The 16,837-nt window shown below is 30.5% G+C and overlaps 1 protein-coding gene across 5 annotated transcripts in view; it reads right to left on the minus strand.

The window, feature by feature from the left end:
• Positions 1–16,571, minus strand: part of LOC124445721 (rho guanine nucleotide exchange factor 11-like) — a 32,326-nt gene extending 15,755 nt beyond the window's left edge. For 2 of the 5 annotated variants that reach the window (XM_046996468.1, XM_046996466.1), the window contains exons 1-23: positions 16,237–16,571; positions 15,730–15,801; positions 14,232–14,336; positions 14,085–14,134; positions 13,885–13,987; positions 13,297–13,358; positions 8,064–8,132; positions 7,808–7,858; positions 5,921–5,977; positions 4,735–4,917; positions 3,378–3,473; positions 2,928–3,125; positions 2,720–2,771; positions 2,583–2,638; positions 2,251–2,349; positions 2,024–2,072; positions 1,561–1,624; positions 1,084–1,181; positions 937–1,009; positions 794–862; positions 608–665; positions 324–440; positions 96–204 (exon numbers count right to left, since the gene is read on the minus strand). In XM_046996468.1, the coding sequence (XP_046852424.1) occupies positions 96–204; positions 324–440; positions 608–665; positions 794–862; positions 937–1,009; positions 1,084–1,181; positions 1,561–1,624; positions 2,024–2,072; positions 2,251–2,349; positions 2,583–2,638; positions 2,720–2,771; positions 2,928–3,125; positions 3,378–3,473; positions 4,735–4,917; positions 5,921–5,977; positions 7,808–7,858; positions 8,064–8,132; positions 13,297–13,358; positions 13,885–13,987; positions 14,085–14,134; positions 14,232–14,336; positions 15,730–15,754 (1,843 nt within the window). In that variant the 5' untranslated portion in view covers positions 15,755–15,801; positions 16,237–16,571. Of the gene's footprint in view, positions 1–95; positions 205–323; positions 441–607; positions 666–793; positions 863–936; positions 1,010–1,083; positions 1,182–1,560; positions 1,625–2,023; positions 2,073–2,250; positions 2,350–2,582; positions 2,639–2,719; positions 2,772–2,927; positions 3,126–3,377; positions 3,474–4,734; positions 4,918–5,920; positions 5,978–7,807; positions 7,859–8,063; positions 8,133–8,745; positions 8,921–12,422; positions 12,525–13,296; positions 13,359–13,884; positions 13,988–14,084; positions 14,135–14,231; positions 14,337–15,729; positions 15,802–15,912; positions 15,932–16,236 lie in introns of those variants that run through there. The other 3 variants (XM_046996467.1, XM_046996469.1, XM_046996470.1) reach the window with 3 other exon arrangements.
• Positions 16,572–16,837: the final 266 nt, after the last annotated feature.

The raw sequence follows: 16,837 nt of genomic DNA on the forward strand, positions 1-16,837 counted from the left end.
CAAGATAAATACACCAATTTTTATACCTTAAGTAGTATATCATTGGAGCAAACTACATCCTGATATTTAGATATTGTTAAAGAAACAAAGTTTACCTTGACACTGATATCCCTGGTGTCCAATCCCCCAGATTAACTGATGACATAGATTACAATAGGTCGTATTTTGATAAATCACTGGATGAAAATTATGACCCATTATCATCTAAACATTATAAATACGGCTCAACGGTCAGTGGTTAATGATAAAGACAAAGAGAAAAGTAAAAAAAAATTTTTCTTTGCAAAAAATTTTCCCTTATCTCGTGTAAACAAATATCGAACCTTTTTTCTTTCTTTGTCTTTTCTTCCACCTCTTACAATACTTGGCACATACGATAAACTATCTTTATTAACGTACGTTTTACATCTTTCTAAAACGTTCGTGTTCGGGCTTGCAGTCTAAACGTATTTACAATACAGAAAATGGATCCATATCGTCATCAGAAAATATTCGTGTGCACAGGAAAGCTACTTAAGAGTCACATAAATTTCAAAAATACAAATTTTTAAATTTCAAATAAATAGAGAATTTTTACTTAATATAATCGCTCAATAAAAACACAAACCTTAGAAGTTATACCAACATTTCTCATGAACGTTGCAATTGACCAGGACAAAGACTCGCTGTTAAAACAAAAAATAATGTATGACCAAAGAAATAATAACCAGCAATGGATATAAATATTTAATTATTACTTTACACAAAGTCATTCTATAAAAGTATATACATTAATAAATATTTCAATTGATACCTTCTAAATATTTGATTGATGATATATGCAGAAGGTTTAAAGTTGTTGGATAGGTTATCTACTTCATTTCTGTGTTTACAAAAGAGAAAATAATCAATCAACTTTAATGGCAGAAATTGATACCACATCCTACAAGTACTTACAGCAAATTATTTAAATGATGCACCAATGTTTGTTCGACAACTGTTATTTCTTTATTTCTATCCATGTGATCATCTACGTAAAAATGTCAATTAAACAATCACGCACCAGAAATCTAATTAACATTTCTGCAAATTCTCAATGAATACCCTCTAGTTGATGATCCCCAAAAAGATTTCCCAAGCCTAGAGCTCGTTTAGCACGAAAATCTGACAGCATTAATGAAATGTCTTTTGCAGCAGCTAACCTAGAAATTAGAAATTCAATTTCCAATGTTAATAAATAACATGCATGAACACAAAGACGCCAACATACAATTTACTAGATGTAAAACAAATACCTACTCTACCCTACCTTACTCTAATCTACTCTACTTTGCTCTGCTGTGCTCTGCTCTACTTTGCTCTGCTGTCCTCTGCTCTACTCTACTCTACTCTACCCTACCTTACTCTAACCTACTCTGCTCTACTGTGCTCTGCTCTGCTGTCGTCTGCTCTCCCAATCCTGCTTTACTCTACTTCATTCTACTAGTTGCAACATTTCTAACTGCATCTTGATAAATGCGATGGAAGATGCAAGTGAGCGCAAGAATAACAATTAAAAATAAAAACACATTATCAGCTGACCTGAGAGGTTTTAATAGACCTCTTAATGTTTCCTCGCTGCATTTCGCGCTCGATAAAGCAGATTCTAAGTAATGTAAAGGATTACGAAAGGTATATGAAAAAATACTGCAGATTTAAATGCCACAGTTTTCCATAAAGATATTTACAATCGAATGAAACTCATTAACCGAAAGTCGAACATGTTTATGCATGCATGTGTAATGTACTACCGTACAAAATGGAAAACAAGCATGAGGTTGTACAAACATACACTGCAAAAACGAGTAATTTTTATTTTTAGCTACTTTGATGAGATATATTCGTGACACATTTGCTTACTGAACACAAAAAATTGCAAGAAATTGAAGCAGAAAAAACACCGTTAGTTAAATCAGTACTTTTAACTTTCGACCATGGCGGTCTAGATGACAAATGAAAAACTTTAGCAAGACTTTTATTAATATTACATGATTTACAATTTTACCAATTTTCTTTATTCCTTCAGATGTCGAGTCGTCATCGAATTTCAATGGCTATAAAACACAAGAACGGATGAGACGAAAAAAGGAAAAAATAGAAATTTAATTGAGAATAAGCGTAGCTAATCTAATCAGACAATCGAAATCGTAAATCTTAAATCCAGCACTTCTACGTAACAACTCATTACACTAAATTACAAAGACAAACGTAAAGTATAAAAATTCTACTCACTGCTCCATCAGCTAAAAATGTAGAATATATTTCATAAATCCACTTTCTCATATCTTTGGAGGACCCCTCATCATATCCTTCCGTAACAAGCCAGAATAACTAAATATCAACAATGATATAAGTGAAAAAGAACATAAATGTGCATAAAAAAATACGTAACTTCCTAAAATGTCTAACCACATAACGTAATGGCTGTACTTTATTCAATCAATATTTCAACTATGTCGTTAATGTCTCAGCTATGCTATTTTAAAACAATTTGCAACTACAATAAATGACTATGAATTCCGCGCTCAAAAGCTGAACTCTGCCTTGCAATGCAAAATCCTTACCAAACTTGTTGGATCACTGTTTGAGATCAGATAATGAAGGAATACAGCCATATGAGCTAAAGCAAAAAAGAATTAATTCCGGACAGGTGATCGTAATACATAAAATTTATACTCTTACTAGCAATATTCATTCCCACCTGGTTTATGATTGAGTAAATTGAGATCATTGAATGGGCCGTGATCTTCACACTATAATAGAATCAAAAATGATGTTGTACCTTCCCATATAAAGTAAACTTTCTTAAATTCAGTAGCTTATTCTCAATATTTACATTAACTTAACGCAAGTCGACAAGGTAATAATGGATACAAAATGAAATAATCTTCTGGAAAAATAACATCTACCTTCTCATCTTCCGAAGGGAAATCATCATCATCAGGGCATATGATTGATTGTTGGTGATAAGGCATGTTTACAGCAGTGATTCCCGAATCACTCATATCAAGACTATGGCTTTCATCTTCGTTGCTTTCTTCTCCATTAATTGTAACAGCTTTAACGATATCCGCTTTGTGAGCACCAGCTCCAGGAAGGGATCTCGACTAAATAAATATATTAACAATAGCATGTCTTTCAGTCTTTGATAAGAGCAATATCTCTAAAGTTTCAAACACCAATTCGCATATAAGGTTAAAAAATACAGCAACAATATCGAGCTTAGTTAATTTTATAAGGTCGACAAATCCCACAGAATTGTTCAGATAATTTATCATGTTTCCTGAATCTGTTGTTTAGAAAAACAACACCACTTGATTATGAAGGAGTTACAAGCAAATCCCATGTTGTATATTTACCCGATGACTACCGGGACCATAGCCAGGTTTTCTAACTAATGGACGGTGACCAGCAAAACTTTCGCTTCGTTCGGCTGGCTTATTAAAATTGAGGTGCTGCAAAAAACAAGTGATTAACTGATTATTATAGTTAAAGTGATGCAAAAAGACAAATGCACCATAAGAAGCAAAGGGGAAAAGATTTTTTTTCTTTGATTGCAGAGCAAAATCATAGAAAGTTGTGTCAAAGTTAATTAATTTTGTTGTGCCACCTTGTCACGAAACAGGACATATCCCCTCTCCTGACAATTCTTCCATAGTATCTTCCTCACATTCTACTTCCAATCTTGAACTATTATTTCGTGAAAGATTACTTATTTCGAATATTAAACCTGATCTCAACAAAAACACTTTTTCCATTCCTTAGTCACTCTTCTATCCTCCCTATGATTGGCTGATCTCTCTATTACTACTTAATTTATTCATACATTGTAAATAGTGTCATTTATATTCTTATTTTGTAAACTTAGATCATCATTCTGAAGATGTCGCACGACCAAAAAAATTATCTTTTTGTTAGTTCTAATTACAATAGCAATTCATATTATTGCAATATGCTGGGCATTAATGTTCGTTATACAATACGTTTCCCGCCTGGAAAAATATATCAGAATACTAAATGTGAAATATAAACTGAAGGAATATAAGATAAAACTACAAAAAACATCATCTTGCAAATTGTTCATTTGAATTATATTAGCAAGAGACGAGATTTAAAAGCAATATTTCAAAGAACTAGGCTTGATGATTTTGAAATAAAGTGGCAATATTGCTTTTTAAATCTTGCCTCTAGCAAATATAACTTGAACCTTGAGTTTACAAGATGACGTTCTTTCGAGTAGTTTTTATCTTATATTTCTTTAAATTGTCGACTGGAAAATGTTTCTGAACTCTAAGAATTTCTTGGTTTTAACTGAAACTTTGCTATAAAAGAATCAGAGTGTATGTTATAGCTATGTACGTATACGTATTGTCAAGGAGTAAGTAAACATAACAGAAGTCAAATTTACTGTGAGCCTTAAATTTGGAGTGGTCCGGTGTACTTATATTCTACACTCGTTATGTAAAGGATAACATTGAGGTAAAGGATAATACCGGTTATTTAATACATAAAAAGTTTAGGTAAAATGTGTGATAAGATTAGTACACATATGTGTGAGTTGAGATGAGGTAAAGAAGATTGTATTTAAAGACGCAAAAATCACGAGGAAAAAGATGTCTTTGATAAATATAGGGACACAGGGAAATTAGAAAAGGGAAAACACAGGAAATTAGAAAAGACAAAAATAGATGATAGAGGTGAATATTCTTTACTTACTGATTTTGGAAAATCCCCGCTCATGCTTATATGACGATTGTTAACTTTTCGACCCTGGACATCTGGAACATTATCATATACACCCTTTGCTTCAGGTTTTAATCGCTTTGGTAGATCAACACCAAAAACTGGATCTGTCGGTGAAGTCTCCCCAGATAATGGCAAAATACTTGATCTGTTCGTCTAAAGATCAATAAATAAACAAAAAATTGACGTTAAACGCAACGAGTTTCATGACTAATCATAACATACAATTTAAAACTTAATGATAATAGGCAATATGTAAACGAACATTTTTAACTACGATCATGAATATTCAAATTATGGCGAAACAATTATGCATAATTACATAAATCATAATGTTTATAGTCTTTTCCCCATGGATTCAGGATTTTAACAATTAAATTTGAGCGAACAGTTTTCTTAAGATATTATATCACACAATGCAAATGTTTAACAAATCGTGATCTTACAATATTACCACCATAAAGGCAAATATTATACATCATATATTGCTCGGTTACAAAATAAGGTAAACAAGACTAAAATTTATGAAATAAACAATACATTATATTTATATATACAGGAAATATTTCTAAAGAAATATTAGTTCATGACAAAAGACAAGTTCTAAAACAATATACTGAAGTAAACAAACTAAAAAACTGATGAGATTTCCGGAGTGCGGTGAAAAAATTTAAATTCGATCGTTAAGTTGAGCACACGTATATCAAAACCTTATTTAAGAAATAAAAGATGTTCATCATGTTTACACAGGCTATAAAGCAAACTGAGGTGATCTTAGGGAGAACTTGACATCAGATCACATTTGCACTTCCTCGAGAGTTTTCACAACCGTCTACGAAAGTGCAATGCAAACACGAAAAACATCTTTTGTGTCTTGCATAAAATAAAAATAATGCGAAACAGTTAAATTTAAAACGATTTTTATTTTTTCCTGTAAAATGTATTTATGATCGTTTTTTAAATTCTCTCTGCTAGACTTAATTGACTGATCTCAAATGGATTTCTCACATTTGCAAAGGCTAATGTAAACTCAGATGTACACCAATCAACGCATGCGTTATACTGCAGCTTTTTCATAATAAATCATAATACATATTACATCAACACTAAAACATCTGTCAAAAACACGCAACGACAAAGATAAAATAAATATTCTTACTAATAACGCGTTAAGTTCTTGCTCTAAAGCTTTCGCTCGTTTCTTTGACTCTGCAAGCTGCAAACAAATAAAATGAAATAATTAAGGATCAATTTGGTATTTTTTCTTAATTACCATATAGTTACAGCTTGTTAAATCCACATACATTCAATTAAAACAATATATTGAACATCGTTCTCATTATAAATAGTTGATTTTAGTCGATTATATATTATCTTAAAAGAAAGAAAATATCAGTTTTTATTGATCATACATTTTAATAACATAATACAATCAAGTGTACGACATGTCGTATTGAAGACATTAAATATTTCCTTTAACTAAAGCATTTCTGGTAAACTTGCTAGTCTTTGTAACAAACAAACTGATTTTTTACTTTATCACATTATCCAGTTTAAACGCTAACTTATACACAGTAGCTAGAAACAACATAGTGACAATCACTCAAAAAATTGCAAAAAATCCGTTTTCTTCATAATTAGTAAGTCAACGTTCAAATTTCTCATACAAATTATTACAAATTGCATGCTACAGTTCAAATGGATCAATGATTAAAATCATATCAGGTTAACATGCAGCTGTCTTCCTTTGCCATTTTTTTGGAATGCAAAAACTAGCTTATAACTTTTCTCGCAACGTACTTTATTTGCTGAGTGAAAAAACAAATATAATGAACTAATATAATGAACTAATATAATGAACAAATATAATGAACTTTTTTTATAACTAAGAAATTAAAAGAACGCCAAAAAAACTTTAAATAACCAACCATTCAAATAAAATGAACGAAAACTACAGCACGCGCATAAAATATAATTTGATATAGTCTTATTTAAGTGTTTGAAAAAAATGGATAGTTATGAGAAGAAAAACCACTGTAAGCTGCATTATTGCAAACACAAACGTGAACGAAGTATATGTCAAACCAATTTTAAAGTAACAAATAATTTTATCGATTAGAAACAATTTCTGTTGCCCTAGTAAATGAAAAATATGTTAAACCAATTTTAAAGTAACAAATAATTTTATCGATTAGAAACAATTTCTGTTGCCCTAGTAAATGAAAAATATGTTAAACCAATTTTAAAGTAACAAATAATTTTATCGATTAGAAACAATTTCTGTTGCGCTAGTAAATGAAAAATATGTCAAACCAATTTTTTAATTGCGAACAAAGACGAACAAGTATATTGTTTAAAAACAATACCTGCTAGGATAGTAACGCTAATAACGATATGCTTATTTGAAAATACAACATACTTTGAATGCCGTACATTTTCAAAACAAAAAACGCATAAATTCATGCTCACGCTTTATAAAACCGTCAATTTTCAACGAAAGAGCAATAATACTCGTCACAAGACAAAATAGTTTACACAAACACATATACATAGGTAAGACGTGCATGATTCAGTAGAAATGCAAACTTCAATGATATAATTATCCATAGAGAGGTATGAAAGGGAAAATTCAGGTGTCAGCTATTGTTCAATTTTTATCCAATCTCAAAGACTGTGAAATGGCAATTAAATAATTAACACTTGATAGCTATGAAATATTCACTAGATATTCATTAATATCATTCATCAAACAAAACCCAATGCAAAATTTAAAGTACTAACATTTTTCTTATCATGGAAATAAGAAATATATAAAAAAACATACCACCAACACTTTGTTGGTTCTTATGTAGCGAAAACTTATACATTAAACTACATGAAAACAGTTTCACGATCTATTGAATCTATTACTTTCATTTTCTTTTATCATATCATCAACAAAACTTTAGCAATAACCATATCAATAGTTGTAAAAAAATTAATTTAGCGGAAACGTACAAGCATAGCGATAGCACTACAATAAACAAAGACATTAATTCATCCTTACCTCTTTTTCGAGTTTTTGACTGGGTTTCTCATCGAATTGAGACTGAATTCTCTAAAATAAATTTCTTAATGTCGTCGTAGAACAATATAATATTAAAGTAGAAGAAAAATAAAAAATGATAACAGAGTTTTCATGTTTAAACAATAAAAGTTGAATAAAGCAAGATATAGCTACAGCGTTATCCAATATTCATTCACACTATACAAAACAAAAAAAGCTTCGCATGAAATGAATTTTGTAAAAGAAATTTTCTTACATTGACGAAAATCTGTTCTTGCTCAAGATAACGACGAATGTTCTTAATTCTCTCTTCGATGTTATCCCACTGTAAAAGAACACAAACAAATAAAGTGAAAAATCTTGCTTAAGCAAAATTTATGCTTGTATAATACCAAAGGTAAATCTTATTACAATAGGTTTCACTATCGAGACGACGACAACTACAAGTATAAGATTTAATGCTAGACATTTCAAATCATGTAATTCTCATTCAGATAATTTATTATTAATAGTCACTCACCTGGTTTAAACATTGAAATATTTACATTATAAGTTTGCGTTAGAATGAATTAAATGGAAATTTATCGTTTTATTTGACGTTTATTGAAACTTTACTTTATCCCCAAATAATCCCATGTTTCTTTAGTGCAAGCAAACACGACAGCTTTAGTAATTACAATAGAAAACACACATATATATAAAAATATTATATTTGACGTCTGAATGAACAGTTTTAAACCATAACATAGAACGGCTATTTATCAGTTGGTATTATTCACAGTCAGACATGTTTTACAGAAAAAGCAAGCGCTATATGTTTACATCTTTATTCTTAAATAAATAGAAATAGTCCTTACGATTATATAATGGTGAAACTAAATTATAAATGTAGTTATAAAGGAAATTCCTATGCATAATGTCAATGATAAAGTTATTACCTGTTAGTGTTACAGTGCTGCAATGTCCTAGTTTCAAAAAAGAATCGTTCTATCTAGCAAAGAGTTATCTACTCCAAAAGGACAACAACTCGATAAATATGTTACTTGTTTCACAATTTTTCTCGTTTCGTCTTACTTGCGTACAGCATTTCACAGGTAAATAGTTGATTTGTTTACACGACAAAATAACTGGTCTTTTCATTTGTTCATAAAACGGATATGGAGCTATTCTAATGGTTTATGGTTCACATCAGGGATCATCCTCCCCGTTAACGTAAATTATATATTCAGATTTCGTTTAAGATCAAAAACTGTTTATCTTAAAGACTTACTAAATGGTTTAAGGAAGTTGAAAGAATTTAATTGAATCAAACTGTAAAACTGTTTGAATACTTTGCAAAACATTTATTTGAATAAGATAAAATAAATATTTAAATTAGATTAATGACATATCGACTGTATCGACATGTTTAGAGCAATTAATAATATTATAATGCCAAATAAACTTCTTATTCATGAAAGCCTCCTCAATTCAAAACAAAAACCTTTTCGCAAGGTGCTCCATTACTCTTTATCTTTCCGCACAAAGATAAAACTTAAATATTTTCATTGAAACAAATATTCAATTCAGTTCAAATGACTATTTTACAGATTCTTACCGAGCAAAGTACATAATATTGCTCATTTTAAATGGATATGAAACACACACAAAACTTCAATCATCAAAATATTTAAAAAATGAAACAGCGAGCGCACTATGAGTATAAGTTCTTCAAAGCGCGCACTATGGTATAAGTTCTTCAAATATGCCCTAAATATCACATCCATAATTCCAGTATATAAAGCTTAAACCTAAAAATTCTGAAAAACTTAAAAAATAGCTTTACATGGGTTCTGTGGGATAACATTTAATTATTATAAAGAAATAACATCATGAACTTATAGATAAACAAATATGTTATCCTCTCAATTACAATAACATTAACAAGAAGCTATCAATAAAGAGTGGAATATAAATATAAGACTCTGTATTAAAATATTGTTGTCGGTAAAACAAAATAAAAATCATTTTATTGTAAATGAATTCGCTAAACCAATACAATGTTACAAATATTATATAAATAGCACTAATACATTCCATTCCTCTGAAATTCCTTAGTTACAAACAACATTAGGACTTTCATCGTGTGCTTGCTAATTAATGGTATATTTTGAGAAAAGGTCAAATGCGAACATAAATTTTTGCTTTTACAATCATATATACATACATAAATTAATTTATAAGCAGCATTTTTAAATGAAAGAGGACGGATTTTTATTATATTTGCTACCAATTATGATGATACATATATGATACATATAGCAAAGCCTTTCAACAGTAAAAACCAAATAATTAATTACCTACAATGCATAAAACTATCCTTTCCACTACACGGTTGTTACAGCAAAACGGAATGCCGCTGCTGACACAATTCAAGCAAAAAATATAACGATTATTGATATTTATTTACTAACCAAGTTTCTTCATGGTTATATCTATTGGATAACTTAAGCCAATGAACAGCAATTAAAATGAAAAATTGACTATTTTAGCATGTAATTTTAGCAAATAATGTAATGGATAGTTCACACACAATGATCATATAAGTTGAATTTAAATCCAAAACAGTATTAGACCTTTATGGTATTTATTCCACAAGTTAAATGTCATTTTTTCTACATATCTTGTACAATCATGCTTTTTTGTATTATACAAATGCAATCAAAAAGACTCTATTCAACTTTGTTGTGAGACTTGTGACTCTATTTATAAATCTGATAGTAAATTTAAAGAATAATAATCTCATATTTATTAGCTAATAGAAAAACATAATATCCTGTACAATGTGAATATAATAATTAAAAAAATTACACCTTTTAACATTTTCTTTAACGTGAAAAATATTCGAAAGATTAAAAGTTTAGTTTCATTTTCAAACCAAACACGTTTTATTTTCCTAAGCAGACTGTTGACTCCTACGAAGTCCAAGAATGTTCAAATAAATTTCCAATGTCTACATATGCTCGAATATATTCAAGACGTTGAACTTTTGCGGTAGAAAATAAAAGCAAACTTGCTAAAAACCAATGTAAAATATTTCAAGTTTAATTATTTATATACTTGTGCACTTTATGTAGTCATCGTTATGTTTTGAAGAGCAACAATTAAACAAATCGACTGTATTACATGGGCAAAAAAAAAAACTGGCGAGCAAGAAAATCTCTAGCTCTCAGCCGGCCTTATTGAGAAAAGGTTGCCCTGTAAAAAGATGAATTGCATTCGAAATTAGAGAGGATTTTGACAAGAGTATAGGTTTACCCTTTCATTTTGCTTAATTGTGTAAACGTTTGAAAATTATATAGTCAAAACTTTATGATCACAGAGCTTCCTGTAAAGAGATAAATGTTCAAAAATGGAACATATAGCAGTGTTTTGTTTTCAAAAATGGAACATATAGCAGTGTTTTGTTTTAGAAAATGATAAAACGCTCTTCCTGCTCCTACAAATTGTCTGAAATTTTATGTACACAAAGAAATCGTGAAATTAAGTGTTATTAAGTTTTAGACACGCATTGGAAAAACGATTTTTCCTTCGGCAAAAGATTTTTAGACCTATGCTAAATCTCACTGTCACTCCTAAACGAGTGACAGTGATGAAATGGCTTGTCAATGACTTAAAGCCTTCTTAATTTTGCTGAATTCTGGTTATTCTCAACCAGTGATTACCAATAGACGCATTTTTAGTCGTTCATAAATGATACATTAGTCTTATGTAAACTCATATGCCGATAATTATACATCCCAGCACAATGAAATATTTGATTGGCGAGTCATAATCTAACTTGAGACATGATAACAATACGTAAATAGTAGGGGATACGATGGAGCACGTGACATCGAGGACGTTAAGTGCACAAACGTTGAGAATTTCATCAATTCCAAAAATATTTAATATGGCATAACTAACATTGTGGAAAAATGAAATCATCGCGTTGCAAAGGTCACACAAAACGCTTAAAGTGATATGGCATGCGTAACTTGGCAAACCGTTCATCTGAAAAATCAGAAATGACAAATTCGACAACACATTAAAATATAAGACACAAGTACATACTCGAATTCCAGCAAAATATACTTTACACAGAAACTCTTCTATTTTTTGCCATAAGTTGATTGACGATAATACAAGCCGAAATATGAATTGTATAAAGGTGTGATCACTATTCAAAGATGATTATCAGCTGACAAACGTTAGGTCATTCATATAGATCTTCACATATAGTCATGAGAAATGATTGTTAAATCGTTTTTACAATAAATCCTCTCAGTAATCAGGAAATCGATAACTTTCAAGGAGTTTTCAAATCAGAAACAAAACTACATTTGTGCATTAACATTTCGTTCATCCGTCGGCTAAGATGAAGCTGGAGAGATAGCACACTGCACACAAAAGTTAATCGTGAGCAGAATGCCGGCAATCAAATAAATAAAAAGATCGATGACTCGGATAAAGAATGAATTTTATCTTATGTTTACATTAGTAGAAATTAATATAGATGACGAAAATTCGATGGCAATATAGAAATAAACTAGTTGCTTTCATTGATGACAGAAACACAAGTCTTACACTTACCCACCTCAGGGTCAGTTTGTCTTTTTGAAAATCTTATACTATTCCGCCGTATAAAATGATCAAATTTACCCATCATCATACAACATATTGAATTGAATGAAACGAAGGCAATTCGCAATAAAACCAATAACAAGGAAAGGTCTCGTGTTACAGGGTGAGACACTGAACTACTAGGTATCAAATGTCAAGATAGTTTATTATCCAATAAGAAAAATTTTCATTCGTTGAATATTGCAAAGTAAAAATAAAAGTACTTTTCGTTTTAATGGAGATGATGAACTTATTTGACTGGTAAACATGGTACATAATGGTTAAAAATGTTTTGTATACAGCAACGCAAAAACGTTATGCTATCATTAAGTTGACACGTTTGATATTAGGATCTTGCTATTTTGGTCTTTCAACTCGCGATTTCACGAAGGTCTCACGCTCGCAAAAGTTTTAACTCAAATCTCACATGCTTTCATACTGTAAAACTTATAAATCATGATAACATGCAAGACTGGAGATTTTAACGCATTTAAGACACGTATTTACTTTGAACACAAACGAGTTTATACGAGTACGCGCGTGGTAATCATTTGACCGAAGGAAAATCATAATCATTGATTAGCTTAATAAATCATGTGTGAAAATCACAGCAGTAAAGATGGGTCAGCTGCATTATTATTAAGAAAAATTATACAAGTAAATATAAATTAATGTAGATATTAAATAGCAAAAACAATTGAAGTAACCAAAACAGACAAGACGTAGGGAGTTTTTAACGATTAGCTTCATGATTCATGAATGATTCGATGACATGTTTAACATAAAAAACTTGACAACGACTTGAAAAACTTTTAACAAATAATCTTATTTTATGGTATATTACTTACAGAAACAGTTGGCGATGTTGGAGATGACACAAGTGGAGTTACAATTTCTGAAAGTGGAAGCACTATGAATGAAGAAAAAAAGTTGCGAGTTCACAATTGTCATGTATAACATTTAACAACATTTACAAGGCAATTATAGAGTAAATGGAAAATCATTCTAAATCAATATAGTAATTATGAAAGCACAAAAATCAACACAAATGATAATCTACTATACATTGATCAGATGTGAAGCACCATGTTGGTTCCATATTGGTTCCATAAGTATTGAATATAAATTAAAGATAATCTACCTATTGATTACGGACACTCAAATGTTGTACTGTACACACATGTCCCCGCATAAACATTAAAACGTCTTGACATTTTTGTTCTTAGTAGGATGTAGTGTGAAATCTTGTGCCCCCTCTACCCCCACACAAATTTTTCAAGTTTCCATCACTGCCATTGATTTGGCATAAAAAGTGCAATATATCTGCTTCTATGATTCTACTTGAAAGATACATCAACTAGAAAAAGCATCTTATTTTTTCTTATTTTACACTCATAGAACAATATTCAAGATATACTAACAATTTTCAGAACTACCTGAAGGAGGTTTTCCAAGTAATGTAAGAGCAACATATGATCCAGATTTTATCAAGTCCACAACTTCTTTATGATTAGAATTTGTCACCAGCGTTCCATTAACCTTTCAAAAACAAAAGTAAATTTTAAATATATAACATCAATTTAATAAGTGCAAATCATATACAATATTTAGTCAAGGCACAGTAAAATATGTGTACTTTCACAATCTTATCTCCAACACGAACACCAGCAACATCTGCAGCACCATCTAAAACGACAAAAACAGGAGTTAGCATATTCTACAATTAACTATTTGACAAAAAAATTTCACAACAATTATAAAATTTTCTGCAATAGCACAATACCTTCTCTCACAGACTGAACATAGACAGGATTGTCACCAGTAACAGTTAATCCATACCCTTTTTGATCCCGCTGAACAATCACACATCTCTGAATCAAATTTTGACCTAAAAGTATGAAATTATTTTTTTGAGATATCAATCTAAATTTCAGAAAATGTTGCCAAACATTGTTGCTTTCAATTATGACTTGATTTCAAATTCTGTCTGAAGTTTGAAAGGTTTCTCAGAATTTGACAACCAATCAGATGTTTGAAGATCAATTGAAAGCAAATCGAATGAAAAGCAAGCGACACCTAAAATGAACTATGCAAAAATTGAATATCTGGTTCAAAATTCAAAGATTTAAGTTATCTGTGCTTCATGTTCAAAAGAAAGAGGAAATCCAAAGTATGATGATTGTCTACATGATAATATCTAATAGACAAAGACATTGACTAAAGAATGTTTTGTTCTTAAATATTTTACTGTAGTTATATACAAACAAATACAAGTCTTTTACTTAGAACATCAGCAGGTAGTATAACCATAAAACAGCTATAATATTTGATGCAGACAAATGCAATTAATGAAGGATGAAAAATACTACATTTAAAAAATACATCACCATTGGCTAAAGTATCTATAATTAGGACAGCTGAACACATAAAAAGCAGACTTCAAAGACAAAAATTGGAAGGTCTAAAATTATTTTCTATGTAAAAAATGTCTTCATATTCAAACATTAAAATATACTTCAATTCATAGACTTTTTAAAATTAAAACAAACATATAACTTCAGACAATATTGTTAATATTGATGATCTTTAAATTTAATTCAAATGAATTACTAAAGAGTTTAAAATTTAAACGGCAGATTGTCACAACATAAAAAAATACGTATAAATGAAAAGCGTACATAGTTACAAATACATACTGGAGAGGAGTATGTTTTAAGTATATGATAGAATAGTGCAAGAATTTACAATGTACCAGTAGTGTAGAAGCTCAAAATCAATAATTATAAATTAGATACAAAAAATCGAGACGGAAATTGAAAAAGCAAATGTTATATTTACGTAAGTATTTGAATAATTCAAGAAAATGCACTACGATAGTTTAAAATGTTTTCGTTATCTTAAGTTCAACGTGTAAAACAACAGACCATACGTATAATCTGCCATTTAAATAACAAATGTCGTTATAAAAACTATGTGTAGTAAACAAAAAACTCAAAACATCGCTTGCTTCTATCTGATCTGACTACGTTTGTCAGGTGTTTGTAATGACAGTTTACTTTAACAACGTTCTTTAAGAATCTCACAACAAGCAAACCAAATATCTCCCAGAGACGTATAATCATTGTAAAAAGCAAAGCGATTTGATTACGATACAATCGAAAATAACTTAAACCCCCAACGCTTTTTTTTTGTCAACATAGATGACTGACTCTACTGTACTCGTAGTTTTCCTCGTAAATCAATACATTATACAAATTACGGTTAAAATCAACAACACTCACCTGGAATTCCACTAGGAGCTTGCATGTTTCCTAACAAACAAATCTTCGACGTGACTGTCAAAACCTAGCAAGCTAAAGTATACAAAACAATGTCTTTGCATTCTGTGTCTTGCAATCTTATTTACACATGCCAAATTCATCGTGCAAGAAAAAAAAACATGAGAATAAAAACGCATTACGTACACACTATTATTTTAAAGATATCTATAAGCTCAACATTTTTTAATGGATAACTTATGGAAAAGGAAATTCTGATGTAACAATTATTAACACAATTTCAATGTTTTGTAGACTTCACTATCTTTCGTAAATATTTCAGTCTTCGAGTGGTAGACGTATGAATGTAAACAAATAACGTCTGAACAGTTGCCATAACTGTCAAAACACTTTGACATCAGGTATCCAAAAAAAAATAGCAAGTCAGGCTAAATACAATGAAAACCTTCCAGAGCGTTCATCGCAGACTTCTCGAAATAATTGAGAAGTGACGAGAATTTATTTTCTCACCTTTTATGTAGATATACAGCATTACATCACACATTTACTGGACCATCTCTTCAATCATTTCACTTTCATGACACCCAATTTATCTGCAATACTGTTCTTTCTTAACGGGTAAATAATATTTACTTTCAAAATAATAATTTACATGCAGAAACAAATCAAGCAGGTAAAAGCCGTTTCCAGTGTAGAAAACAACTTCGACTTGAACTACACTTCACATATCGTGGTAAAACATTTGTCAATAGTCTCTACCAACATACTTGTTGCAATCAAACCTTGACAAAACTATCTTTAATTCGTCAGTAAATCAAGATGGCGGTTGTTGCTCTATTAACTCAATGACTACAAAGTCACGTGACAAAAATAAAAAAGTCACACAGACACAAAGTTGACAAGTGTGCGCTTCGATAATCACGGCAACGTCCCTACGTTTAAATTAACATCACTTTGTTAGCATCTTGCTGCAAATTCCCTACACATCATAGCAGTCCTCTTTCTTGCTATCATTGAGCTGTTTCGTTTAACATTTTTATAAATTATTGTTCGGTTCTATTGTATGTAAATTTTTTCACCAAAAGCCGCTGTACCACATATTGTGTGAAAT

This window comes from Xenia sp. Carnegie-2017, unplaced genomic scaffold (genome assembly GCF_021976095.1).
Source record: "Xenia sp. Carnegie-2017 unplaced genomic scaffold, XeniaSp_v1 HiC_scaffold_22, whole genome shotgun sequence".
NCBI classification, from domain to species: Eukaryota; Metazoa; Cnidaria; class Anthozoa; order Malacalcyonacea; family Xeniidae; genus Xenia; species Xenia sp. Carnegie-2017.